The 26380-nt window shown below is 34.8% G+C and overlaps 2 protein-coding genes and 1 non-coding gene across 4 annotated transcripts; 1 reads left to right on the plus strand and 2 right to left on the minus strand.

The window, feature by feature from the left end:
• Nucleotides 1–1764: 1764 nt before the first annotated feature.
• On the plus strand, nt 1765–1871 carry LOC115698400 (small nucleolar RNA R71). Its single transcript, XR_004008149.1, has one exon. It is a non-coding gene; the product is annotated as a small nucleolar RNA R71 (small nucleolar RNA).
• Nucleotides 1872–7165: 5294 nt separating this feature from the next.
• Nucleotides 7166–18562, minus strand: LOC115697397 (wall-associated receptor kinase 5). Of its 2 annotated transcripts, XM_030624377.2 has the most exons (3): nt 17423–18560; nt 14427–14627; nt 7166–8502 (listed from the first exon to the last, which is right to left on the minus strand). In XM_030624377.2, exons 1-3 carry the CDS (start codon nt 18315–18317, stop codon nt 7283–7285), a joined length of 2316 nt encoding a protein of 771 aa, XP_030480237.1. In that variant the 5' UTR covers nt 18318–18560; the 3' UTR covers nt 7166–7282. The 2 variants fall into 2 exon arrangements, with proteins under 2 accessions (XP_030480237.1, XP_030480238.1); XM_030624378.2 differs by lacking the exon at nt 14427–14627 and having other exon boundaries at nt 17423–18562.
• A 1317-nt stretch (nt 18563–19879) lies between these two features.
• LOC115696699 (uncharacterized) lies at nt 19880–20546 on the minus strand. Its single transcript, XM_030623589.1, has 2 exons — nt 20165–20546; nt 19880–20073 (listed from the first exon to the last, which is right to left on the minus strand). The coding sequence occupies exons 1-2, from the start codon at nt 20544–20546 to the stop codon at nt 19880–19882; spliced, it is 576 nt and encodes a 191-aa protein (XP_030479449.1).
• Nucleotides 20547–26380: the final 5834 nt, after the last annotated feature.

The raw sequence follows: 26380 nt of genomic DNA on the forward strand, positions 1-26380 counted from the left end.
GATGTTTTGTCTTTGCTTTCTTGCGGCTCGTGATCCTTAGCAATTTCTTTAAGGGGAATCTTCTTTCTCACCTTCTTACTATTTTTGAATTTGGATTCCTCAACCATGTTAGGATCCATATCTCCAATTGCTAAGCATTCTCCTATTGCATCCGGAGCACGCATAGGATGAAAGACCTTGAATGTGGCTTGCTCATCTTGAGCTCTCATGGTAAGCTCTCCCTTTTCAACATCTATCAAAGTTCTTCCCGTGGCAAGAAATGGCCTCCCTAAAATGATTGGAACTTCCCTATCTTCCTCATAGTCAAGAATAATGAAATCGGCCGGAAAAATGAACTTATCCACTTGTACCAACACATCTTCAATTTTCCCTTCCGGATGAGCCATGGAACGATCCGCTAATTGCAAAGTGACGGTGGTTGGCCTTGCTTCTCCAATTCCCAACTTCCTAAAAATAGACATAGGCATGAGATTAATACTAGCTCCCAAGTCACAAAGAGCTCTTCCAACATCTCTACCCCCAATAGAAATTGGAATTGTAAAGCTGCCCGGATCTTTCAATTTGGGTGGGATTTTACTTTTCAACATAGCACTACATCCCTCCGTCAAAGCGACCGTTTCAAACTCGCCAAGCCTCCTTTTCTTTGTCAAAATATCCTTCAAAAACTTCACATAAGTTGGCATTTGCTCCAAAGCTTCTACTAATGGTATATTGATGTGGAGCTGCTTTAAAACATCAAGGAATCTCCAGAATTGACCATCATCTTGTTGCTTCTTGAACCGTTGAGGAAATGGTGGCGGTGGCTTTTGCAAAGACTTTTCTGCAGTAGAATGCTGACTGGATGCTGTAACTACTGGGGGAATTTCAGCAGCTGAAGTTGCTGGTTTTTTCTTCATTTCCCCCTCTTTTTGGATTGAAGAGGGCTCTTTACTGCCTGCTGCAGCCACATTTGACTCAATTATTTTTCCACTTCTCAAGGTTACCGCTTTGCAATGTTCTTTGCCATCTCTTCTTGGGTTTTCGGTGTCACTAGGCAAGGTGCCTTGTGGTCTATTCTTCAAATCATTGGCCAATTGCCCCAATTGAACTTCAAGATTCCGAAGAGATGCTGCTTGGCTTTGAATTACAGCGTCATTCTTGGCCATATAATCTCTCATTAAACTCTCCAAAGAACTAGTTTGAGAGCCTTGAGGTTGGTGAGGTTGTTGAGGTCTTGGTTGTTGAGAGAAACCCGGTGGGAATGATTGCTTTCCTTGTCCTTGTGCTCCACTTGAACTTGCCCCTTGACCTCCCCATGAGAAGTTCGGATGATGCTTCCATGCCGGATTGTAGGAGTTTGAGTATGGATTGTTGTTGCGGTTGAAGTTTTGATTACCCACATAGCAAACCGAAGCTGGATTTGAGGGGCAATTTTCAAAAGTATGCCCATCACCACAATACACACAAGAGATTTCTGCCCTTTGAATGGCAGCGGCTGGTTGTACACTTCCTCCCATATTCATATTCTTCAAAATGTTGGTCATTGAGGCCATTTGAGCGGTTAGAGCGGTCAAAGCATCTACTTCAAGAACACCCGCTACTTTTCGACTTGTCGGAGCTCTATTAGTTGACCATTGATAGTTGTTGCTAGCTATCCTTTCCAAAATCTCAAAAGCTTCATTGTAAGACTTGGAAAGAATGGCTCCATTAGCCGAAGCGTCCAACACCATCCTAGAAGCCGCATTGAGACCATTGTAAAAAGTCTCAAGTTGGATACAATGGGGAATACCATGGTGTGGGCACTTCCTCAACAACTCCTTGAATCTTTCCCATGCATCACTAGTAGTCTCGTCTTCCAATTGTTGAAAAGACATGATCTCGCTTCGAAACTTTGCATTTCTTGTTGGAGGAAAGTACTTTCTCAAGAATTTTTCAGCCAAGTCATTCCAATTAGTCACCGAATCGGGAGGAAGAGTGTTAAGCCATGCTCTAGCCCGATCCCTCAAGGAAAATGGGAACAACTTCAATCTTAAAGCCTCTTCACTTACTCCTTGTAGCTTGAAAGAGTCACTCACCTCCAAAAATGAGCGAATATGGAGGTGAGGATCTTCCGTTGGCGACCCACCAAATTGACCAACCGTTTGGAGCATTTGAAACATGACGGGCTTGAGCTCAAAGTGAGGTGCTTGGATTTCGGGTCTCACAATACCCGGATTTAGATCATTGAACATAGGGGCTGCATACTCTCTTATTGCTCGGGCTCTATCATCGGCCAAAGCAATAGGATTGGCTTCATTATGAGCACCCCCAATTTCAAACCCATCGGCCATATTGCAGTGTTTTTTCGCCTTTTGTTCCTTTCTCCTTTGTCTGAAAGTGCGTTCAATTTCGGGGTCAATAGGAGCAAGTTCAAGGTCTTCTTCTTGCTCGTTCATACACTAGTTTACACCTGAAAAATAAAAATTCAGCGCACCAAAAAGGATTAAAACTTTAAACCAGAAAATAAATTGCAAAATAGTTGATAATACACAATTTTTAGTTTCAATCCCCGGCAACGGCGCCAAAAACTTGTTGTGAAAAATTATATACGCAAGTATACGCAGTCACACAAGTAATAAAGTGATAAGTAAGATCGTCTCCACAGGGATTGCAAACAAAGTTTGATATAAAATCAACTAATTACAACTTAAAATAAAAAGAAATAATATGTAAATGGTTGAGTAATGATTCAAAATTAAAATTGACAAGAATTAAACTTGCTAAAATTAAAACTACTGCTGCTAGAAAAATTGTTTGCAAGATAACAAAAAATATAATATGGCAAATATGGCTTGAATAACTAATTCCTTCTAGTCAGGTTTTTTACAGTCAGTACAGCATTGGTTCAGCATTACTTTAGCATTCTGCACAGAGATAACAACAAATTCCTCTAGGCTTGTGAGAATTTTCCAACACTCACAACTCTAATCCTACCATTAAGCTCAATATATTCCTATATCAAACCAGCAAGCAGGACACCATTCAAGCATTCATTTGGTAAGTTATGCAAGGTAAATGAAATATTCCTATCCACTTACAAAGAAAAGCCTAAATCTAGGTTTTCACTTGCTTCATTCAAGTTGAACTACTAGATCTAGCCCTTCCAGTACAAGATCTAGCTTAGCAAATTGTTATTCATGGCCAAAAAACAACAATCAATTAAAATGAAACTCACTTGAATGAACAAAGGCAAACAAATACTAAAGTAAGCTTAAAATTTAATCATACCCAACTTAGAAGTTCATAGTCATTCAAGCCTCAAAAGCTTAGCTCATATTCAAATAAAAAGATAAAATCCAAGCTAAAAATACTTCATCCATGGCTACTGCCCAAATTTACAATCTCAAGAAGTTTTGAATACTAAGTACAAACAACAATAACAAAGAGAAAAATAAAGAAGACTATCAAGAAAGGGTAAAAGAAAATTCAAACACTAGGCTTGGTCCCCTCTTCTTTCTTCTTTGTTGTACTTCCTGCTGCAATTAAAGCTCCTCCATAGAAAAATGGCAGCTGCCCCGTACTGTACATACAAGATGATGAAGATGATAATGGTGTACTCCCTTTTTTTCCTTTTCTTTTTGATGTTGGGTTCTTAGGGTACCAACCTCCTCACCCAAAATAGAAGCCCAAACTTTTCCACTTTGGCCCACTAGGGTGAGACCCCTTTCTTCCATGTCAGCTAGCTGATGCAATTTGAGTGATTGGACCAAAGTTGCTGAGGTGGATAAGTGAAATTCGCATTTCCACGTCACTGCCAGGATGCTGAATTCACTCAGCATTGCTTTAGCATTGCTTCAGCAATCAACCCAGTTCCAGCTTGTATTCATTTTCTTCCTTGCTTCTTTCTCTTTTACCTATAAATTTAATTCCTCCTTTTTCAACAAAATAAGCACCGTTAATTGGAAAACACACCCAACAATATCAATATTTACAAAACTTAAAGGTTAGATTATTAAATAGAAAATAACACTAAAACTAATTAAAATTAAGCAAAATAAACACATTTTCACTACTCTCCTCACAATACTTTAGTTTAAAAGCATAAAAATTAACTCTATAACATAGAGTTATCAAAATAGAAAGTCTATCATTTTCTCTCCACTTTGAGATAGTAATTTAAATTTATATTTTCTCTTTCTCTTTATCTTAATTCTGATCTTGAAGCCTAATTTAATTTTTTGGCCAACGAGTTAGTTGACGAGTTCTCACTGCAAACAACACTAAAAAATAAAACTAATTAGAAAATTAACTTGAAATTAAAACTAATTAGCAAATGACATATAAAACAAAATAACTAAAAAAAACACACACACAAAACTATAAAAGATAATACTAAGAATAATAAATTCGAAATTACTTAAAACCTTATTAAATAAATCAAAAGCTCAAAAACTAAATTGATTTTAGCTTATAAAATATGTAAAATAACTATTTTTTTAGAGTTATCAAGTAGGCCAAATTATTGGTTGTAGCATCATAAATCTGTTGCATTATTTTTTGTATTGAAACATTCCATTTCGATGTTTCAACTTTGATTTCTGTTCCTACATATCTTCATATTTAATTTTAATTTCTTTGATTTTCTCATTTAATTGTTTGGTCGTACTATTTTGTGGTTCAATTTTTTTTTTTTTTCGTATTGTGTTGTAAAATTACAAACTAAGGTTATGCAGTTAGTGATATTTTTTTTTTAAAAAAAAAAAAATACTTAATTACTATTTATATTTTGAATAACAAGCTTTTTTTGTTCCCTTAATTTTTTAATCTACCAAGTTGTGCTCCTTATAGTATATAACTTGTTAGTAATACTTCTCGAAATATAACTTTTACAATAACATAGTTCTTCTATTATATTTTATTTAATTTTACTATGAAATGAGTAAAATGATTAATGGTATTTGATCTTTATCCCTTTTATGTTAATAAATAATAAAATAAAAAGAATTTTTTTAATAATACTTTATATGTTTAGTTTTACATTTTTAATTATTAAAGTAAAAATGACGAAATTTATTTAATTTGTACCAATTTATCAATTATCAACCACCGTGTCACTTATTTCACAACGAAATTGAATAAAATATAATGTAAAGACTACAAGATTGTATAAATTATATTTCGAGGGATATTATTAATGAGTCGTGTGATGAGTCAAACCGAGTACATATATAATAACTAAATAAATATAATATAATATATATGTATATACAAAAAAAAAATTAATTATATACAAAATAGACCCACTCCCTGTTGTCCCCCCTCTCTCTATCTATCCCTCTTTTTCTCTTTCTTCAAACATCAAAAAAAAAAAAAAAACCCACAAACCACCATCACCGCCCAGCCCCAGCTGCTAGACAATCGAAAGCCTAAGTGCCAGCGACCTCACCCCCAAAGTGCCGCTGCTCCTTTCGCCACTGTTAGCTCGGGATCGCAAGTCAAAGTTTGGGGTTTCAAACTTTGAACGGATTTTCCGGTTACTTTCGGTGTCCGTATGACGAGACGTCTTCACCACTAAACTCAGCTCGTGGAGGAGAACAACCTACACTAAACTATTTTGCCCGGCTCGTTACTTTTTCCGGTGACATTTTCATAGCTCCGCCCCTTTTCGGTGACTTTTCGGCGATATCGTGTACCGTTTTGACAAATGATTGGCATGGGTGTGATCTACTCGTTTAGGTGGTCGTTTTGATATACACTGCCCCTATTTTCGACGACGTTTCTGGTACACCAATTTTTACCGCCACCGATTGTTAATGTGCATCACTTAGGTGAGGCTGCATAACCCCAAATTTTAAATATAGTCATATTATATGTCGTTCGACTCGATTTTTAATCTAGGAATTATTTAACCATTTGATGGTATAGGTGAGAGTAATATGTAAGATTAGTCTAAACAATTGGAGCTCGAGACTTGAGAGCTTAAGATTGTCTTTTGGATAAAGTTTAATGACTTGGGAGAGGTAGGGACTAAATTTAATTATTGGTCTTGATTTTTATATGTGTTGTATAACATTAGACATATTCTAAATTTTTATGATTTGCAAATTGTTTGAAAAATTGAAAACTTAATCTGCATATTTTTCTAGAGTGTTCTATGGTACTGAGTGCTAAATATATTTTTGTACAAATATTTATGCAGGTTATGATTTTTGGGTTTATTCAAAATACAACTGTTATGCTATCGAATTTTCTAGAAAATAAAAATAAATATGTTCTTTTGTTATGCTTATTATTTGCCTGCTTTGGTTATTCTGATGAGAGCCATGTTGATCATGTTCAGTGCATATTGTTGTTTCATGACCTAGTCTCCGTGACATCATAGGTAGATCAGGTGTGCACTCACCTATAGGTGAAAGACCTAGAATCTGTACAAGGAGTAAATTAAATCTAAGCCCTGGTATTTATGGTGGGTAACAGATGCGACTACCCGGTTTTGGATGTCATTTTCTATGATTGGTATTGAAAGCTAGGGGTCTAGTGGACTGTGTGATATGCATTTGACACTTGATTTTGTTATTCTTTGTTGTCTCTCTACTTTGTTTATACATTTTGATACTGGTGATGAGATATTTTATTTTTACAAAGCTAACCATGCAGGAATTTTATTAAACTAAGGGTCCTTTGATATTAGTTATTTTCCTACTGGGCTTTATAAGCTCACCCCCTATTTTCCTACTGGGCTTTATAAGCTCACCCCCTTATGAGGATGGTACCGTTGAAAAAGAAAGTCGTTATTAGTTTAATTTTATTCTACTTTTTAATCTTCTAATGAAACTGGTTTTGTAATTAGGATCCCAAACCCTAACCTAGAACCATGACTTTAATGAGAGAGAAATTGGCAAAAGAGAAAGTAATGAAAGAGCAAGTAGTAAGAGAGAAACATAATGTGAGAAAGTGATGAGAGAGCAGTGAGAGAGAAAATGTATTGAAAGAAAGTAATGTCAGAGAAAATAATGTGACAAAATGATGTGAGATAAAGTGGAGAAAAATAATTGACAAAAAATCAATTGTTTTTAAAAATATAAAACAACATTTTGTTGTTCTCAAAATTTTTCTTTTTTGTAAACTATTTTAAAAAATTATAGCCAAACGTGCCTGATTATTCTCACACAACAGTTTTCTACTTTTAAAAACAAAAAAAATAATCTTTTAGGTATAATGTCAAACATGCCCTTATTAATTTCCTCATTCAAATAATGTTTTTTGGAAGATAATACTTCTTTACAAAGAATTCACATTAATGACACTAATAATTTAATTATTTTCAATGATTCTTAGAAGATAATAGTGGTAGTTCAATGGAAGTTGATGGAGAAGCATAATTGTTACTAGTTGAACTTGTTGTGGTATAAGAGAAATCCCAAGGCTCAATTTGCTCAGTTCTTACATAAACTATCTCTTCAGCACTCTGTGGATTGTTGTAATCATCACCACTCGTAACCATTTGGATTTTGTCTAACTCAATTGAAACTTCTTTCATTGTTGGTCTCATTTTTCCATTCAAATTCAAGCATTTCCTAGCTAAGTTAGCAACTGCAACAATTTGATCATTCACATGGTTTTGAGATTCTTTAACAAGATTAGTATCAACAATCTCAAAAAGATGATTCTCATTCATTGCAATGAGAAAATATGTGGCTAGACTCTTGCCTTCTTTGGACCTTGTAATAGAAACAGCTTTCTCACTTGTCAACAACTCAACTAGAACGACTCCAAAACTATAAACATCACTTTTATCAGTAAATTGGTTTGACTGAAAATACTCTGGATCTAAATAACCAAATGTTCCATAAATAAGTGTCGTGACATGAGTTTGGTCAACATCAACAGCTTTTGAAGTCCCAAAATCTGCAATTTTGGCTCTGTATTTCTCATCTAACAATATATTTGTGGACTTGATATCTCTATGGTAAATTGGAGATGAAGTTGCTGAGTGTAAATAAAAAAGTGCTGCTGCAATCTCTGAAGCAATTCTTAGGCGCATGTTCCATGTTAGTTGAAACTCTCTCTCATGGTCATGGAGATAATGAGATAGAGTACCATTAGGTATGAATTCATATACTAGAAGTGGAACTTCAGTCTCCAAACAACAACCTAATAATTTGACAACATTCCTATGATTGATTTGTGCAAGGATGACAACTTCATTGATGAACTCTCCTACTTTTTCTTCTCCATCTATTTTTGATTTTTTAACAGCAACAATTCTTCCATCTGTCAACATACCTTTGTGAACAGTTCCCTGACCTCCTTGACCAAGGATTCTATCCATATCAAAATTGTTGGTTGCCTTCTCTAATTCCTCTGAGTTAAACAATTTTATATTCTCAATACTATATTCATGTGTAGATAGTTGTTGTTGTAATAATAAACCACCGTTTCTTTGAAAATGAACTTCTTTGCGCTTGATGTTGGTTTTTTTCTTAATGATTCTTATCAAGTACCATAAACTAATTAGTAGGAAAATGACTCCAAGAGCAGAACCTACATATATTAATAATAAAAGAAAAACATGAATAATATGTACATAAACATATCACAAGATTGTTATATCTTTTTAGCTTTCTAATACCTAATTATGAAATATATATATATATATATCAAAATTAAATATTTATAACATTAAAAATGAACTTAGCTTGTTATGTTATTTAACGAGTTTCATTTAAATTGATGAAACAAGTATATAAGCTACATCTATTTAAAGGCAACATATATATGGTGTCATATCGTATATATAAAGGGTACATAGCGGCATAAGTATTCAAAGTTTTGACTTTTTAAGAGTCATAAATCCAATGAATTGTTTTAGCAGTACAAATTATTGAAGGTAGTTAATATAACTAACTATGTCAGTTAGTAGTTAATTTTCTATTAGCTGTTAGTTTTGGTTTAGCTCTATTGAGCTTCTATCTTGTATAAATACCCCTTGTATCTCAATCATAAATAGTAGCCGAATTCTTTTCAATTATGTTATTCTTTACATGGTACCAAAGCTCTAGAGTTTCTCTGTGTTGTTCTTGTTTTTGTCCCAAATTCTCCTTCATCTTCTATCTTGCTTCAAAAGCCATGGGTGGTTTAGCTCAAAATCACAGAGAATTAATCTCATTAAAGCATTCTCTCTCGTCTAAAATCCATGAAAATAGTAACCTATCTTGGAAACATTAGGTTCTCATAGTCGTTCGTGACCATTGTCTTCAATGATTTTTTGAATCAAATTCTGCTCCTCCAAAGTTTGATACAGACGTTGATTGTAGACTGAATCAAATTTCTCAAGACTTTAATTCAAAAGTTCTTCAAGACTTTGATTTTGTTCCCCAATGTTTCTACAAATTTGATAAGTCCTTTCTTGGACCAGTTTCTACCCTTGGTTCAAATTCCCCTACTGGTGCATTAATGCAAGCCATGATAACCACACTAAATTCAGTTGTTGACTCCAACTAGTATCTAGACTCGGTGCAACTAATCATCTTACACTAGATGCACAAAATATGGCAAACAACTCAGAGTATCTTGGTAAAGAATAGATCCTAGTTTGGAATTATTTAGGTTCGAGCATTCATAATATTGGTCATTCTGCCTTTCTTTCTCCATTACAACCAAAAATACTTGTTCTAAAGAATCTCTTACATTTTCCCTCAATTACAAAAAAAAAATCACGAGTGTTTCTCAGTTTTCTAATGACAATAATATATTCTTTGAATTCTATACTAATTCTTGTTTTGTGAAAGACCAAGTTTCCAAGAAGACTCTCCTAGCCAAGCTGATCAAGGGCTCTATGTGTTTAAAAACACTCAGATCAATGACCTACACTCACCATCTGCTTCCAACTCTTGTGGCCAACCTTCTCCAACTTCTTTTCCTTTTAATTCTGTAACTTTTCTCTCTGAACATCAAACTCCATCCAGTTTTCAATTGTGGCATAGTAGATTGGGTCACCTAACTACAAAAACTAATTTCATCTTGGAATATCTCTTCATGTAATAAAAATGTGTTTGATTTTTGTCACAATTGTTGTTTAGGAAAATCCCACAAATTCCCTTCTCCTAATTCTGAAATAGTGTACACGACACCAATATAGATGATATATACTGATCTTTAGGGTTCTGCTCCTCACACCTCTTTAAATAGCTAAACTTATTACATTTGTTTCATCGATGCTATAGTAGATACTCCTAGTTATATCTACTTAAAACTAAATCTAAGGCCCTCCATACATTTCAAATATTTAAAAAGCATGTTAAACTCCAATTTAATTTTCCCATAAAAGCTATGCAATGTGATTGTGGTGGTGAAGTTAAGCCATTTGACAAATATTTTAAACAACTAGGAATCTTATATTTCTAATCTTATCCACAAATTTATAAGCAAAATGGTGTTGTGGAGAGGAAACATAGGCACATAGTTGTAAGTGGACTTTCCTTACTTGCTCATGCTCATATGCCTTTGAAATATTGGGATAAGGCATTTAGGACTACATTTTACCTCATTAACAGGTTACCTTCTCCTAGACTTGGTGCCTGCTGACCTTTACAAATGCTTTTTAACAAAGTACTAGATTACAGCTCTCTAAAAATCTTTGGTTGTGCTTGCTACCCTACTCTCAGACCTTACAATAGACATAAGCTTAATTTTGGTCTACTTAGTGTACCTTTTTAGGCTACAACCTAGTCCACAAGGGTTACAAGTGTCTTAGCTCTAAAGGGAGAATCTATCTATCTAGGGATATTGTTTTCAATGAGTATTGCTTTCCCTTCAAATCTTCTCCCTCCTCCACCCCTGTTACACTTGTTACTCTCCCTTCCCTACTCTCAACATCTCCTCCACTTCAAACACCTACACCTCCTCATCTTACACCACCATTTTTTGGGGCAAGTTCCTCATCCTTTACCTCTGACCAATATAATGTCTCCATCTGATTACAACAATAACTTAACTAGTTCTAACAGTGTTTCCAGTGTTGCTTCTCATTTGCAAACAGGTACACCTAAAACTCTGCTACTTCAAAGGCATCTCCATCCCATGTTGATGACATTCCAACAATTACTTCACCACCTATGCCAATTGTTGTCCACCTACACTCAACACGCATTGCATGATTACCATATCAAAGAGTGGCATTTGAAAGCCAAAAATGTTCATGTTAGAACTGATCCCTTCCAAAATTTTGTATGTTGTCCTTGATGAGAAGTGGAACTCATTTATGAATGAGGAGATGACTGCTCCAACCAAGAACCACACTTGGACTGTTGTTCCTCTTTCTAAAGGTAGAACAACAATTGGCTATAAATGGATGCTCAAGATCAAAGAAAATATAGATGGCTCCATCAATAAATTCAAAGCCAGATGTAACTTCCTTGCTTTAAGCCTCTATTAGGCCTTTCCCCACGAATTTATAGCTCTTATACATGAGTATGTTACTCTGGTTGCTTCCTGAACTGATGACTAGGCCTACAAACCAACACAAGTGTTTCCAACATGCTTTGTTCTCACTCGCTTCCTGGGAAAACTTCCCAGGAGGTCACCCATCCTGAAATTACCCAAGTCAACGTACTTAACTATGGAGTTCTTTCATGATGGGCTACCAAAAAACAAGAGGCACCTTCTTGATATCGGTAGTGCCAATCAATCCATTTAAGCTCTCTTCAAATGTGTAGTCTCATACCTACAAAATATGAGAATCATCACACTTGACCATCCTCAAGCAATGTGGGGTTGCACAACTTACTCAGTATTTCCCTTTACAGATCACAGGAATACTGACTGTCACAATCACCCCCCTTACGGTGTCTGACATCCTCATTAACTACACTTTCAGCTGGGTCAAGACTTTAATACCATTTTGTAATGTCCCCGCTTCAAGCCTCCATTGGGCCTTCCCCCACGAATTTATGACTCTTATAAATGAGTACGTCACTCTAGCTGCTTCCTGAACTGATGACTCTCCCTACAAACTAACACGAGTGCTTCCAACATGCTTTGTCCCCACTCATACCTTGAGAAAACTTTCCATGACGTCACCCATCCAGAAATTACCACAGGTCAAGCACGCTTGTGGAGTTCTCTCGTGATAGGCTACTAGAAAATAAGATGCACCTTGTTGATATAGGTAGTATTAATCAATAAATTTAAGCCATCTTTAACTGTATAGTCCCATACCTACACAGTCTCATAATTATCACACTTGACCTTCCCCAAGAGATGTGAGATTGTACAACTTACCAGATATTTCTCCTTACGGATCACAAGACTACTGACTATCACTAGACTTGTGGCCAAAGGGTAACACCAACAACCCGACTTTGATTTATAAGAGACCTTCAGTCCAATGGTCAAGCCTGACACCATCAAATTTGTTCTCACTTAGCCCTGTCTAGATCATGATCCATTCACCAGTTAGAAGTGAATAATGTGTTTTTGAATAGAGAATTATCTGAAGAGTTTTATATGTAGCAACCACCTTGGTTTGAAGATACCTCTCAACCTCAAGCTATCTGTAAACTCATAAAGTTCTTTATGGACTCAAACAAACTCTCACAATGGGCATACAACTCTCATTCTCATTTATGTTGATGATATTCTCATCACAGGCAACAACTCATCTCTCATCTTTGCTTTAATCTCTGATCTTAAATCATTTTTGCTCTAAAAAAACTGATGGAATCAAGTACTTCCTTGGCATTGAAGTTGCTCAAACTAATCAAGGCTTTCATCTCTCTCAGACCAAATATCTCAAAGATCTACTGCGTCGAACAAAAATTCAGTATGCCAAACCAAATTCCACTCCAATAACTTCTGGTCTAAGGTTATCAGCACAAAGCAGTGATTCTATAGAAAATGCTCTTTTCTATAGATCTATCGTTGGTGGCTTGCAATATCTCATTGTAACTAAACCTAAGATAGCTTACAATGTTAATAAAGTGTGCCAATTTATGCACAATACTCTGCAATCTTACTGGTGTGCAGTAAAAAGAATCCTTAAACATTTGTCAGACATTTTAGACTTTGATCTTCACATCAAGAAATCAACCACACTAGGCCTGGTAGGGTTTTGTAATGCAACCTAGGCTACTGACCCACATGGTAAGAGATCAACAAGTGGAGTTTGTATCTATATTGGGTTAAACCATGTTTCTTGGCAATCTAAAAAGCAACAAATATTTTCAAGATCATTCATTAAAGCAGAGTTCATGAGTTTGGTAAGCATCACAATTGAGATCACATGGATAAAGTCTTTTCTTAGTGAACTTCAAGTGGCTCTTCTTGGTGAACCTATAGTGTGGTGTGACAATCTTAGCACCTAATGTTAATTATTAATCCAATGTTGCACGCTCGAACCCAAAACATTGAATTTGACCTTTACTTTGTGCGGAAAAAAGTCTTGAACATGGAACTTGAAGTTAGACATGTTCCAACCTTTGATCAAATCACAAAATACTTAACTAAAGCCATTTCCAGCTCAAGGTTTCCAATTCTACGAGACAAACCCAATGTAAAAAGCTTTTCCAACTTGAGTTTGAAGGGAGTTGTTGAGGGTAGTTAATATAACAGACTATGTCAGTTAGTAGTTAGTTATCACAATTAATTTTTTGTTAGTTGTTAGTTCGTTGTGTTAGTTTTGGTTGAGCTCTATTGAGCTTCATTTTGTATTAATACCCCCTATATTTCATTCATTATCAATAACAATTTTGTTTTTAATTCTGTTAATCTTGACATAAGTACTTAATATTTGTAAAATTATAATTTTTTTTAGTTTTTTCATTACAGACTATTTTTAATTTATTAAAAGAAAATTTGGAACTAATTGATACAAACATATTTCTCTCCAGAACTGATGGTCTAGAATTCAGGCTTTATATGTGTTATGTTTAGGGGTGTTCATCAAACCGCTCAAATCACCTGCACCACACTGCACCACAAAAAAAAAATGCGATTTAAAATTCTTTGCGGTGCAGTCGCGGTTTGAATTTTCCTTAAACCGTGCAATGCGGTGCAGTTTGCGGTTTTGAATTATTAATATACGATTCAAACTGCACTGCACATTATAAAAGTACCAACTTTTATATTTATATGTGAATGTCCAACCTAAAACTCACTAATTATTGTATTGTTGAAACTTAATTTTTTTTTCATATTTATTGTTAAGCCTTATGGTATTTTTGATAAGTGTTGCTCAAGTTTTGTGGTATTTGTGATAGTTTGATTATTTGGTAATAGTCCAAACCGCAGAAACTGCAAAAACCGCACCGCACTGCACTATTTTTTGCCGTGCGGTTTTTGCGGTTTTCTAGTTTCACAGTGCGGGTGCGGTTTGTGAAATTGAAAAAATTACATGTGCGGATTGATTTGAAAAAATAATAAGTTTCTTGAATGCTGAATGAGTAGTAGAATGTTTGAATAATACTTACCCAAAACAGAGTAGATAATTATGCGTTTTCTTGAATCAGAATCATCTGTAATCATAGATAATTGAGTGCACATGGACATGGTCGTTCCGTTAATTTTCGTGTACGTTGTCCCTGTTGGACATGAGCACTCAAAACTCCCAACTGTGTTTATACATGTCCCATTTTGGCAGAAATTTGGATATAATTTGCACTCATCAATATCTGAAAAACAAACAAAAGTACACTCAATTTTCAACTCTCAAAGGATAATATGGTATTGTCCTTAAAATATGTAAACAATATGTGATTAACCAAGCCTTTTGACAACGATTAATTTTAAAAAATAATTAGATAAAGTACTACTTTTTATAAAAAAAAAATATATATATATTTTTATATTTAAAGATTTTTTTTTATATATTTTTACCGTTTTTAATAGAAATAATATGAAAATAATACAAAAATTACATTAAAATAATATCTAAATAACAATAAAACATAACATATAAATAACAAAAAATAACAATAAATTAAGTACAATATTAAAAAATTATATTTTTCGTAAATAAAATAAAAAAAAATCATAAAATTATTTAAAAATCTATAAAATTATATTTTTACAATTTTTTTTATTATTCTTAATTTAAATTAAATAATATATGAATGTGCTCTTATTGTCCATTTCCAGTTTCAATCATTATATCTAAGGCACCCTTTTAAAATTTGTCTTTATTGTAGTAAATGCCATCACATCGGTAATACAATTATTGGGTGGGTGGTTTGGTGTTTGGAGAATTATTATTTGTTTTTTATTTAAGCGTTTATATATTATAATTATATTTTATTTAGAACAACCACTTGAGATAAGTGGCCATAAATAGGTGGGTATGTTGGAGGTCCTAAGTTCGAGTCCCCTTAAAAAAAACTTCCAACACACACCTACCACTTGAGCTACCTCATCCTCAAGTGATTTAGTTTTGGATAATTCAGTCTCTGCTCTCTAGAGCATCAATAATGGGAACAATATTTAATATTGTGAGCTCTTACCCAATCAAATAATTTTCATTTGAAAAAAAACAAAAAAACAGAGCACCCTATCTATACAGCAGCTACTCTGCTACAATTTTTTCCACAAATATCTTTACTTCTCCTCCACATCCTCTCCCCTAACCCCACCCATGACAAGCAATTTCCAATACCACCCCTATTAAACTTGCCTTAAAAAAAGACTACCTAAAGTACCTAAAGGCTGCTATTTTTTTTTTTTTTTTGGATAGGTGGCATTATATTGAGTTTCAAGGCATTAATTTTATTTAAATACGCGTGAAAACAATTTATTCTCTCCAATTTTAATATATTGACTATTTGAGGATATTTTTTCTTTCTTTTGCTCAAATTTTCTCATAAACACAACAACAGACCATCCTAACATCTCCACTAGTCCACTTTCAGACCCAGAGGACCACTCTCCTCGTTGAAACCCATACATCGGGCAGAGGAGGAGCAATTGAGGCCATTAATGAATGAATGAATGAAGCTCTGTTTTTCTTTTCTAGTTGGAAAGTCGTTGGTGCCTGGTTTGACCAAGATGATGATGAGAAATTTTGAGCAAAAGAAGGGAAATATTTTGAGGTGGGTTTCAAAATTTCGTCAGGATTTTAGGAAAATTAATTAAAAAAACTAAGTCAATATGATACATTGAAACAGGAGAGGATACTTTTCAAAAAAAAAAAAAAAACGAAACAGGAGAGGATAAATTTTGTTCACGCGTATTTTAAAATTAATGAATTGAAGCCTAAAATAATGACACGTAATCTAAAAAAACCAGACTCGCATTAGCCAATAGTTTTACTTGGAATATGGTGGGTTTTAGTTGAGAAGGATGACTATTGACTAGACATATATCCTAATACAATTATTTAATTTTTTTTTTTGAAGAAATTCTAATTGAGTCTGCATAAAAATTTATGTCTATATTATAAAACAGTTCTCAACTTTCCATAAGTCATGATTTAAAAAATTGGCCACTTTAATTAGATAGCATATTTGGACAAATCAACAAATCATTCCTTTGTGGTGTTAATGCTATATATACAACTATAAGAGAATGAGATAGTAAAGTTATTAGCGGTAGCTAATATTTTTTTATCTACTAATATTACATGTAAATTTTTGTTTTTTTTTTTTTTTTATAAAAATACTGTTATGCAGTATTTTTTACTATATTTTTTTATAAGTTTCATGCTGCAGTATACTTTGTTAAATTTTCATTGATATTCTACTAGTATTTCTTAGTTATTCTACTGTTGTTCTGAGTTGTTTAGTTTTGTATTCTACTAATATTTTTGAAAACTTTTCCGTGTGACAGTATTTTTATAAAAGTTAACCAAAATTCCAATATTTTTATAAATTTCCCTATTCTTATTAGTATAATTAAGTATCAGCCTCTTAAATCGTTTAATTTAATAATTTTAAGGAAATACTGTTAATTAATCATAAAACGATAAGTTTAGAAAATATTAGAGCATCTCCAATAGTAACATTCTTTAATGATGCTAAATATTTACACATCATTTAAAAATATAATATTTTATTTTATCTCTCTTCCACACTATTTTTAGCACTCTTACTTCTAAAAACACTCTATTGTTTCAATTTTTTATTAAATTAAATGAATAGCATCGATGCCGCAATATATCATCCATACAAATTTCTAGAATGACATTTTTTTTCCTCTAATAGTATAGCATCTTAATATTTTGTCATATAATATGTCCACCTCACCGAGGATCTTAAAGATTTACCGTTAGAAATACTTTTAGACACCAATAATACCAAATAACAATATTTTTTTTCTCTCTCAACCCAAAAAAAAAAACTACTGCTAATAAATTACTCATAATATATATATATATTTATTTAAATAGAGTAAATGATATTAAATTTATTTAAATGGCAGTAAATTGACCTAAATTAACAAGCAATTAATAATCCCTTGAGTCCAGAAAATTGCGTACCTAAGCAACCATTTGGGATATATGGGTTCCCTTCGAAGCCTTCCGAGCACCGGCAAAGGTAGCCTCTCCTGGGAGTGGAATTAACACACACACTATTCTCCTTGCAACCGTAAGTTGCCTTGTTCTTCTCCGCAACTTGGCAGGAATCGAACCCAACAGCCCAATCAAAAATAACCGGAACCGAAGAGACATTGGTGAATTCTTCTAACCTTGAAAATTTGAACTCAGTTTCTTGCATAACAAAAGCATAGCTACACGGGTTGAAACTCCAAACGCTCCTATGATTATCGTTGCTTCCCAACATCATACCGTACTTAGTAAGTTGACTGGGGATGGAAGTTTGGCAACAGCCTACGCCAGAGCAAGACTTGAGGTCCACTTCGTTGGGGTAACTACACGAAGATATGCAGCCTGTTGTGTAGTTTTTGTCACCCCGATAGCCATTGATGGTTGCCAAATTATCGCAACCTATGGAGTAAAACTTGTTCCTGAGAAAGGAAACGCTGAAAAATTCATTCAAGCCTTGCGTGAAGTCCGAGACATCAGGAGTCAACTGTTTGCCATCCTTGCTGTAACAATCTTTAGCAACAGCCAGCATGATAGTTACCTCGCCATCTACAACGGTTATTTTACTGACGTTGAAAGCGGAGCTAAACAAGTAGGGTGTTGAATCCGTACAAGAGATCTGGAACAGGTATGGAGGATCCATGAAACAGCCTTTGTCAAGGCCAAATGGGTATGGAATTTCGAAATCCCCGCATAACTGTTTTTTGCAGCCACTTAGGTGAGTTGGTATGGAATTGTTGTTGCTGCAAAATGCTACTTCTATTATGAGTATCATCAAGAATAAGATCGGACATAATATAGTTAATGATGAGGTGTTGGCCATGTTCATGATCTAATTCTAATTGATTTGTTTCTTTTTCTTGAACAGAACAAACTCTATATATTGGTTATACATGCCTCATAATATACAAGTGGGAAGATATTTGGTCTGTGTAGGCACTAGACATTATGTCTCTAGTCTACTCTTCTCCTCTCTTCCCTTTCTAACCAATTATAAAATGTCTAATTATACATTTATTGAAGTTTGTACTATACAATGACCAAGTCATCAATTTATTAAACTTTCTATTCACACCTTTCGTTATTCTTGCCTCCGTGTCAATTCCATTTCCTTTTATTTTTTAAAAAAAGTAGCTGCCTTTTTATTATTTTAATAATTGTCCATTACTCCTTACAAAATAATAATAATAATAATAATAATAATAATAATAATAATAATAAAGGATTGACTATAAAGTTATGGATTGGAATATTATTTTCTTAAATGATAAATTAAATTTAAATTTTTTAAAATAGTAATAGTACTACAATTTTTAATATATATATATATATGTATATATATATGGTAGGTACACATATTTATTTTTATAACATAGAGACCTTTTTTTTTACCATGGATGATTACTTTTGAAAATTTTAGATAACTACCCTATAACTCAATGCATTAAATTAAATATTTTAATGTTAAAAGAGCTTTACAAATATCACATAACTCAATAAAGTCACTCTAAATGTTTCTAAAATTTTAATTTTTTTAACTCCAAAATTATATTTACTCATAACTAGTTGGGAACATAAAAATAGATTTTATTATTATTATTATTGATTAAAAAAAACCTGAACTTTAAAAAAAGAACAAGATACAAGAGGTTAAGGCTATAATAGAAGGTTGAGAACCATTCCAAACAAACTTATTATTTAATCTTAAACCTGCCTTAGCATAAAGATGAGCTAAATTGTTATACTATCTTGAAACATAAGTGATATGCAGGCTCGGACCGAACAACAATGAATTTTTTATACAACTTATAATTTTATCCACGACACTCTTACAATCTGATTCAATAAAAGAAACTAGGAGCTTGGCAGCTTAGATCCAAAAAATCGCAACAAGGATAGCTTTAGCTTCAGCAATGTTAAGAGAAATCACCCCATCAATTGGGATGACGACTCCAGCTTTAATGTTGTCACCACCATCTCGAGCCACCACTCCAAGGCCATGCCTCTTTGAAACATTATTTAGAGCAGCATCTGCGTTGATTCTCCAAAAGCCAAAAGTGAGCCAAGATACATGTTCACTTGTTTCTGTTCTTTGAGGGCATAATTTAAACTCAGATTGATGAGGATTAACATATTCACACAAGTAACTAACAACATGATCAAAAAGCTCCAAGGGAGAGATGATTCTTTTGTTATGAAATAGATTATTACGCTGATTCCAAATCATCCAAATTAGACAAAATAACATAGCCAAGTTATGCTTATCAAACATCTCAAACGCTTTGGCAATAAACATATCAATATCATGATCTTTATTCTCCATATAGAAGGTGGAAAAAGCAAAGTGTTTCCAATCTTTTTTTTGCACTAGAACATTCCAAGATAGCATGTTCAACTGTCTCTGCCTTCAGTTGGCATAAGGGGCATATAGGTGAGGGGATGATGTAACAACGAAGAGGCAATGGGGATGGAACGGGAAAGTACATGCCACAGCAAGTGCTTTACTTCAGGTGGGGCAGTGGACATCCAAAGTTCTGACCAGAATTGCTTACTTGTAGTAAAAAGAAGAAGAGGAAGGCAGATCTCTAGATTAGAGTGCAAGATGGTAAGCAGTTTTTACATTAAAGAGGCCTGATTGGTCATGTCCCTAAATTAACTCATCCCTACAACTATTACTCAAAATTGGCATGTGAAGAATTCTATCAACAACATGATCATCAAAGAACTGGCGGAGCTTAGTAGGATCCCTCCCAGGCACCAGATGGGAAACAAAAAAGGACAGATTGGGTTCAAGAGGAGGAGAAGATGAATAGAATTTGAACCTGAAATCAAGGAGCCAATGATCCTCTATGGTTTGAATGCTCTTGCCATCACCCACCTTCCAAATAAGGCCATGCTTCATCAAATTTTGACCCCAAAGAATACTCTGCCTAGAAAAAGGACTATGGCCAGGGGCATCCTTGAGGATCAAAGTGTTGGGAAAGTATCTAGCTTTAAGGGTTATACTAAGCAAAGACTCAGGGCTTTTAAAGATACGCCATGCTTGTTTTGCTAGCATGGACTGATTAAAATAGGTTAAAGATCGAAATCCTAGACCTCCCACAAATTTTGATTGACAGACAGACCTCCAATTTTTCTAATGGACTTTATGGGTTTCAGTAGAGGATCCCCACCAGAATTCGGAGACGAGAGATTCGATTTCCATGCAAATCTTAGTAGGCATGCGAAAACAAGCCATAGCATACGAAGGAATGGCTTGAAGGACAACCTTGATAAGGGTTTCTTTTCCTGCTTTGGAGAACCATTTATGGGGCCAAGAATAGATGATAGAGGAAACTCTATCTTTGAGAAAGGTAAAAGCATGATATTTAGCATGAGAAATACATTGTGGCAAACCAAGATATTTGGTGATAAAGGGCTTGTTTTCTAATTGAAAGGTATGAAATAAAAGATGTTTGGTTTTGTGCCCTAAATAAAACCCATTTCAATATAATCAGATTTACTAATTAATAATGATCAGAAACTGCATTTTTTGTTGCATGGTTCACATGATTTATTTTATGATTGTTGAATGTATAAATTATATTAAGTCCAGAACATATGTGTATATTTATTCAAGATTATAATGTCGTCAGCACAGTGGAATATAATCATGATTATATGTTCAAAAGTTTAATTCCCATGATTTGTCAGTTCACTGGATTTAGATTGCATGATAATCAGCGATAAGGTATACTTACACCTTGGATAAGTGTTATGTCATTTCTAGAGCATTGGCAAAGTTACCAATATCAGATGTATGGAGTATACATTGGAAGGGACCGATATTGATCTTAGACAAGATATCATAAACTTACCGTTATATATTTCTAAGTCAATATCAATTGTTGATCTTAGGTGTATGGATCTTAATCCTGATATCGTTAGGTTCAACTTAGTTGTATGATTTATGTTCTTTGACTTGTTCGTGGAAGCTAACTTTTGGTTCTGGTGGATACTTACATCTTGGGAACATGGTAGTTCAATTGAGTGGGAGAGCTGATCATAGATATTGAATCTATGGCTTCTATAAGTATTTAGAAGTGAAACGATGATCTCCTTCGAGCTTGGCTTTATAGAGATAAATGATTGAGGCCTCATTTCAGTAATTATATTAGTTTACTGAAGTATCATTTATAGGTTGCTAAGTGTTTTAAGGATAAAATACATTGAAGGGTAGAACGGTAAATTTGTCCCTATTCAATGTAGATCATCTATATAGGATCCTTGACTAGTAGGATTGTAACAATGGATAATCATAACGTATTTATATCGTGGTACATATAGAGCATTCTATATAGCTGAGAGTGTATTCAATTCCAAATCTATAGTGGAGCAAGGCGGAATTAATAAGTTGGGAATTTACTTGGTGAATTCTAGATCTACTTATTGAAAGCTCGTTTATAAAGGCTCTTGGTCCCCTCACTAGTTAAGATAATACTGCTTACAGACTCAGTTAATTGATTTTAATTAATCAATTATAATTCTAAAATTAGACTATGTCTTATTTAAGAATTTTCACTAAGCAAGGGCTTAATTGTGAAGAAAAGAGGTTTTGGGGTCAATTTGTTAATTAAGAGACTTTCCGTGGTCTAATTAATAAATTACATAAATGACAATATCATTTAGTAGTTAATTATTATTAAATAAATATTTTTGGCATTTATAGGATTGAATTGAAAAATATGGTATTATTGAAAAGAAGAATAAGTGGTTGAAATAAAGTGGCAAAAATCTAACTAGAGATGGGTCCACTATTGTGTACGGCCATAAGTGATTTTTGCCCAATATTTTATTCTTTTTTAATCCATGTAATTCAACCTTAAGCCCTAATTGAAACACTATAAAAGGAACATGATACTCTCACTCATCCAGTTAATGTCAACTTGACTATTCAACCAAATTTGATGAGAGAGTTCCTTCCTTAGTGTTTTCTCACCTCCTTCATTGTTCTTCCATATTCGAACCCTTAGTGATGAGTGACATGCCCACACATAGCAAGTCAAGTACTCAATCATAGTGAGTAAGATGGTCGTAACCAAACCCGAAAGAGAGAAAGAGATCCAGGTTCAGATCTTGATAATGCCCTGCTACAAAAGAAATCAAGGGCTAGAGATCTTGAACGGAATGAGTCATTATATTCCACTGCAATCAATGTAAGGTTTTCTTAAACCCTTATGTGTTTATTTCATTGTTTTAGAGAATTCATATTTAGGATGTTAATGAAACATTGTAACACCCTAACTAGCATAGGCGTATTACGTGATTTTAAACATACTGTGCAGCTCGTTGCTAATCAACGAGGTTTATGGAAAAACGTAATTAATTAAAATTTTGGCTTTTTAATTAAACTTGTAAAATATTTATACAAAATACTCGGGATCCCGATTACAAAATCATTTACAAAAGTTTACTATCTATACAAAATAAATGTCGCCTAGCGACTAGTTACAAAAATAACCTCGCTGTCCCGATGATCGTACGCTCCAGGCCTAACCGCCCCGACATGTACAATCTTCATAGGCTCCTTCACGGTCCATCAACTCTAGCCTTGCCCTTACCTACACATAAACATAGCACTGTGAGTCGATAGACTCAGTAAGAAAAGCATAATAATACTCATACATAAATCCCGGTCATGATCAGACGCCCATACCCCTGACCATAACGCTAACTGCCGTGTCCAACACGATACTGAGTCCCCCTAACTGCCGTGTCCAACACGGTACTGAGTTCTGAACGTTAATAGGGACGGTACTATTGACAAGTAACAGCCTAATCGGTCGAACCGGTCATACTCTGGCTGCTGCTCATACTCCAGCCTGTACCGACGTGTTACAGTATTAGCCTAATCGGTCAAACCGGTCATACTCCGGCTGCTGGTCATACTCCAGCCTGTACTGACGTGATACGTCAAATAGTACGGAACCACCAACCTAAGTATCAGCCTAATCGGTCGAACCGGTCATACTCATTTCTTGGTCATACTCCGGCTCGTACCGACGTGATACGTTGTCGGCCTAATCGGTCGAACCGGTCATACTCCATTCTTGGTCATACTCCAGCCTGTACCGACGTGACACAGTTGGATGGTTCGAAGCCAACATACATATCTAATGTAATCTAACAGGCTTCCTACATGCACGCTAAACATGTAATCTACATATGCATATTGTTATACTAATCTTACCTAGATTCCGAATTCAGGTGTGCCGGTCAACCTGACTGGAACTATCTGCGCGGCGGATTACAGGCTCCTAAACCATAAAAATCACAACACTATAAGTGATACGCTGAATCACTTTCCGGGGACTTAAACTAGGAACTAAAAGTTTCCCTATCGATAAAAAGCATGGCAATACCCCAAATAACATAAAATCGAGGAAAACTAGGGTTTCTGAAATTTCTCCAACTGGTAGACCGGTTGTCCAACCGGAATTCCGGTTCTGGGAATTTTCGAAACCCATCCGAAATTCCGGATGCACAACCGGAATTCTGGTTCCTCGCAGGCAGATTTTCAAAATTTCATAACTCAACCAAATCACACCCAAACAACCTCAAACCTTCCAGACCTGTTCTATAGGACCCAAATAACATATCCAAAGCAATAACACAACCCAGAATGCACAGATACAAAAAGTGCCATTAAAGCCCAAGCTTTGAGTTCCAAAACTCAAACTTGGTTAATATCAACTAACATGTATTCAAATCAGATCAAACCTACTTAAGCAAGCATAGAATAGCCTCTGAAAACTACTACAAACATCAATAAAATCACAGCAACAGAACTCACAAATTTACTTTGACAACTCAAGCTTTTGCATAGAAAAACCATCACTCAATCAACCTAACTATCATGCATTACTAACAGCTCAAATATCCTCAATTTAACATGCTTAAAACTCTGAAAATAACAACAAAATACAGCAGCAACAACTTCAATTTATCATGCATGCAATACACCATTTTCATCAAAATTCACCAAACTTAAAGAAGAAAAGCTTAAAAGCTAACCTAGCTTGAATTGAACCCCAAAGAGAGATGAAATCACAAGAAAAATTCCAAGTCCTTTGCTGCACCAAGAGGCCGAAAAAGAGAGGAGAAAAAAGAGAGAGTTTTCCAAATTTTTTTCTATTTTTTTCTAACTTTAAAATTTTTGAAGCTTTGTAAAGTAAAATGAAATAAAAATAAGGGATTCTACTTATTCATTTCAGCCAACAAATAAAATCAAATAACATTTAATTAACTAAATAAAGCCCACTAAAGGACAAACTAATAATGGGGCAAAATGACCATTTTGCCCCCCTTCACACTAAAATCATAAAAATAACACTAAAGGGGTATTTTTGGGAAATTCTAAATTCCCGGCTATTTCTGACATTCCCAATGTCTAATAAACCGTCCCAAACTACTAACATACTAAGTTGTGATTTTACTGAGCCAAACACCGAGTTCCATGATACCGGGCACCGGAAATGCAAAATTATGAAACTACTAAATGACATAAAAAAATGCACCTCTGAATTCAATAATAACAATATAAATAATTATTTAAATAGCTATAAATAATTTCATAATTAAACATGATTAACTGCTAATTTCCAAATTAAACTAAGCGGTCTTTACAACTATTCCCCCCTTAAAAGGATTTCGTCCCTGAAATCTAACCTGAATAACTCTGGATATTGAGCTCTCATATCTGACTCTAGTTACCAGGTGGCTTCCTCCACCTTGCTGTTTCTCCAGAGAACTTTGACCAATGCTATGGTCTTATTCCGAAGGACTTTATCCTTTCTATCCAGGATCTGCACTGGCTGTTCTTCGTAAGACATATCTGGCTGCAGTTCTAGGCTCTCATAACTGAGTATATGAGAAGGATCTAAAACGTATTTTCTCAACGTCAAGACATGGAATACGTTGTGAACTGCTGATAAGGCTGGAGGCAACGCTAACCGGTATGCCACTTGACCTATCTTCTCGAGAATCTTGAAAGGTCCTGTAAATCTAGGGCATAACTTGCCTCTTTTCCCGAAACGTTTGATCCCCTTCATTGGAGACACTCGTAAAAACACATGGTCCCCTACTTGGAACTCAACATCTCTACGTTTCGGATCTGCGTAACTCTTCTGTCTACTTTGTGAGGCAAGCATTCTAGCTTTTATCTTCTCTATTGCCTCATTGGTCCGCTGCACTGACTCCGGACCTAAGTACTTCCTCTCCCCTGTCTCATCCCAGTGGATGGGAGATCTACATTTCCTACCGTATAACAATTCATAGGGAGCCATCCCTATCGTACTCTGATAACTGTTGTTGTAAGAAAATTCTATCAATGGTAGGTATTTATTCCAAGAGCCTTCAAAATCCATAACACAGGCTCGCAACATGTCCTCCAATATCTGAATTGTCCTTTCGGACTGACCATCTGTCTGAGGATGGAATGTTGTACTGAATTTCAACTTTGTAACCATTGCTCGTTGCAAACTTTGCCAAAATTTGGAGGTGAACTTCGGATCCCTATCCGAAACTATAGACTTTGGTACCCCGTGAAGTCTTACAATCTCTCTGACATACAATTCTGCCAACTGATCCACTGTAAATGTTGTTCTAACAGGCAGAAAATGAGCAGATTTCGTGAATCGATCCACCACTACCCAGATGGAATCAAACAAACTCGTGGTTCTAGGTAACCCGACCACGAAATCCATCGTGATATCTTCCCACTTCCATTCAGGTAGGGTTAGAGGCTGCAACAACCCTGCTGGTCTCTGATGTTCAGCCTTAATCTGTTGACAAGTGAGGCATCTCGACACAAATTCTACCAAATTCTTCTTCATACCGCTCCACCAGAAGTAC

Source organism: Cannabis sativa, chromosome 7 (assembly GCF_029168945.1).
Source record: "Cannabis sativa cultivar Pink pepper isolate KNU-18-1 chromosome 7, ASM2916894v1, whole genome shotgun sequence".
NCBI lineage: Eukaryota > Viridiplantae > Streptophyta > Magnoliopsida > Rosales > Cannabaceae > Cannabis > Cannabis sativa.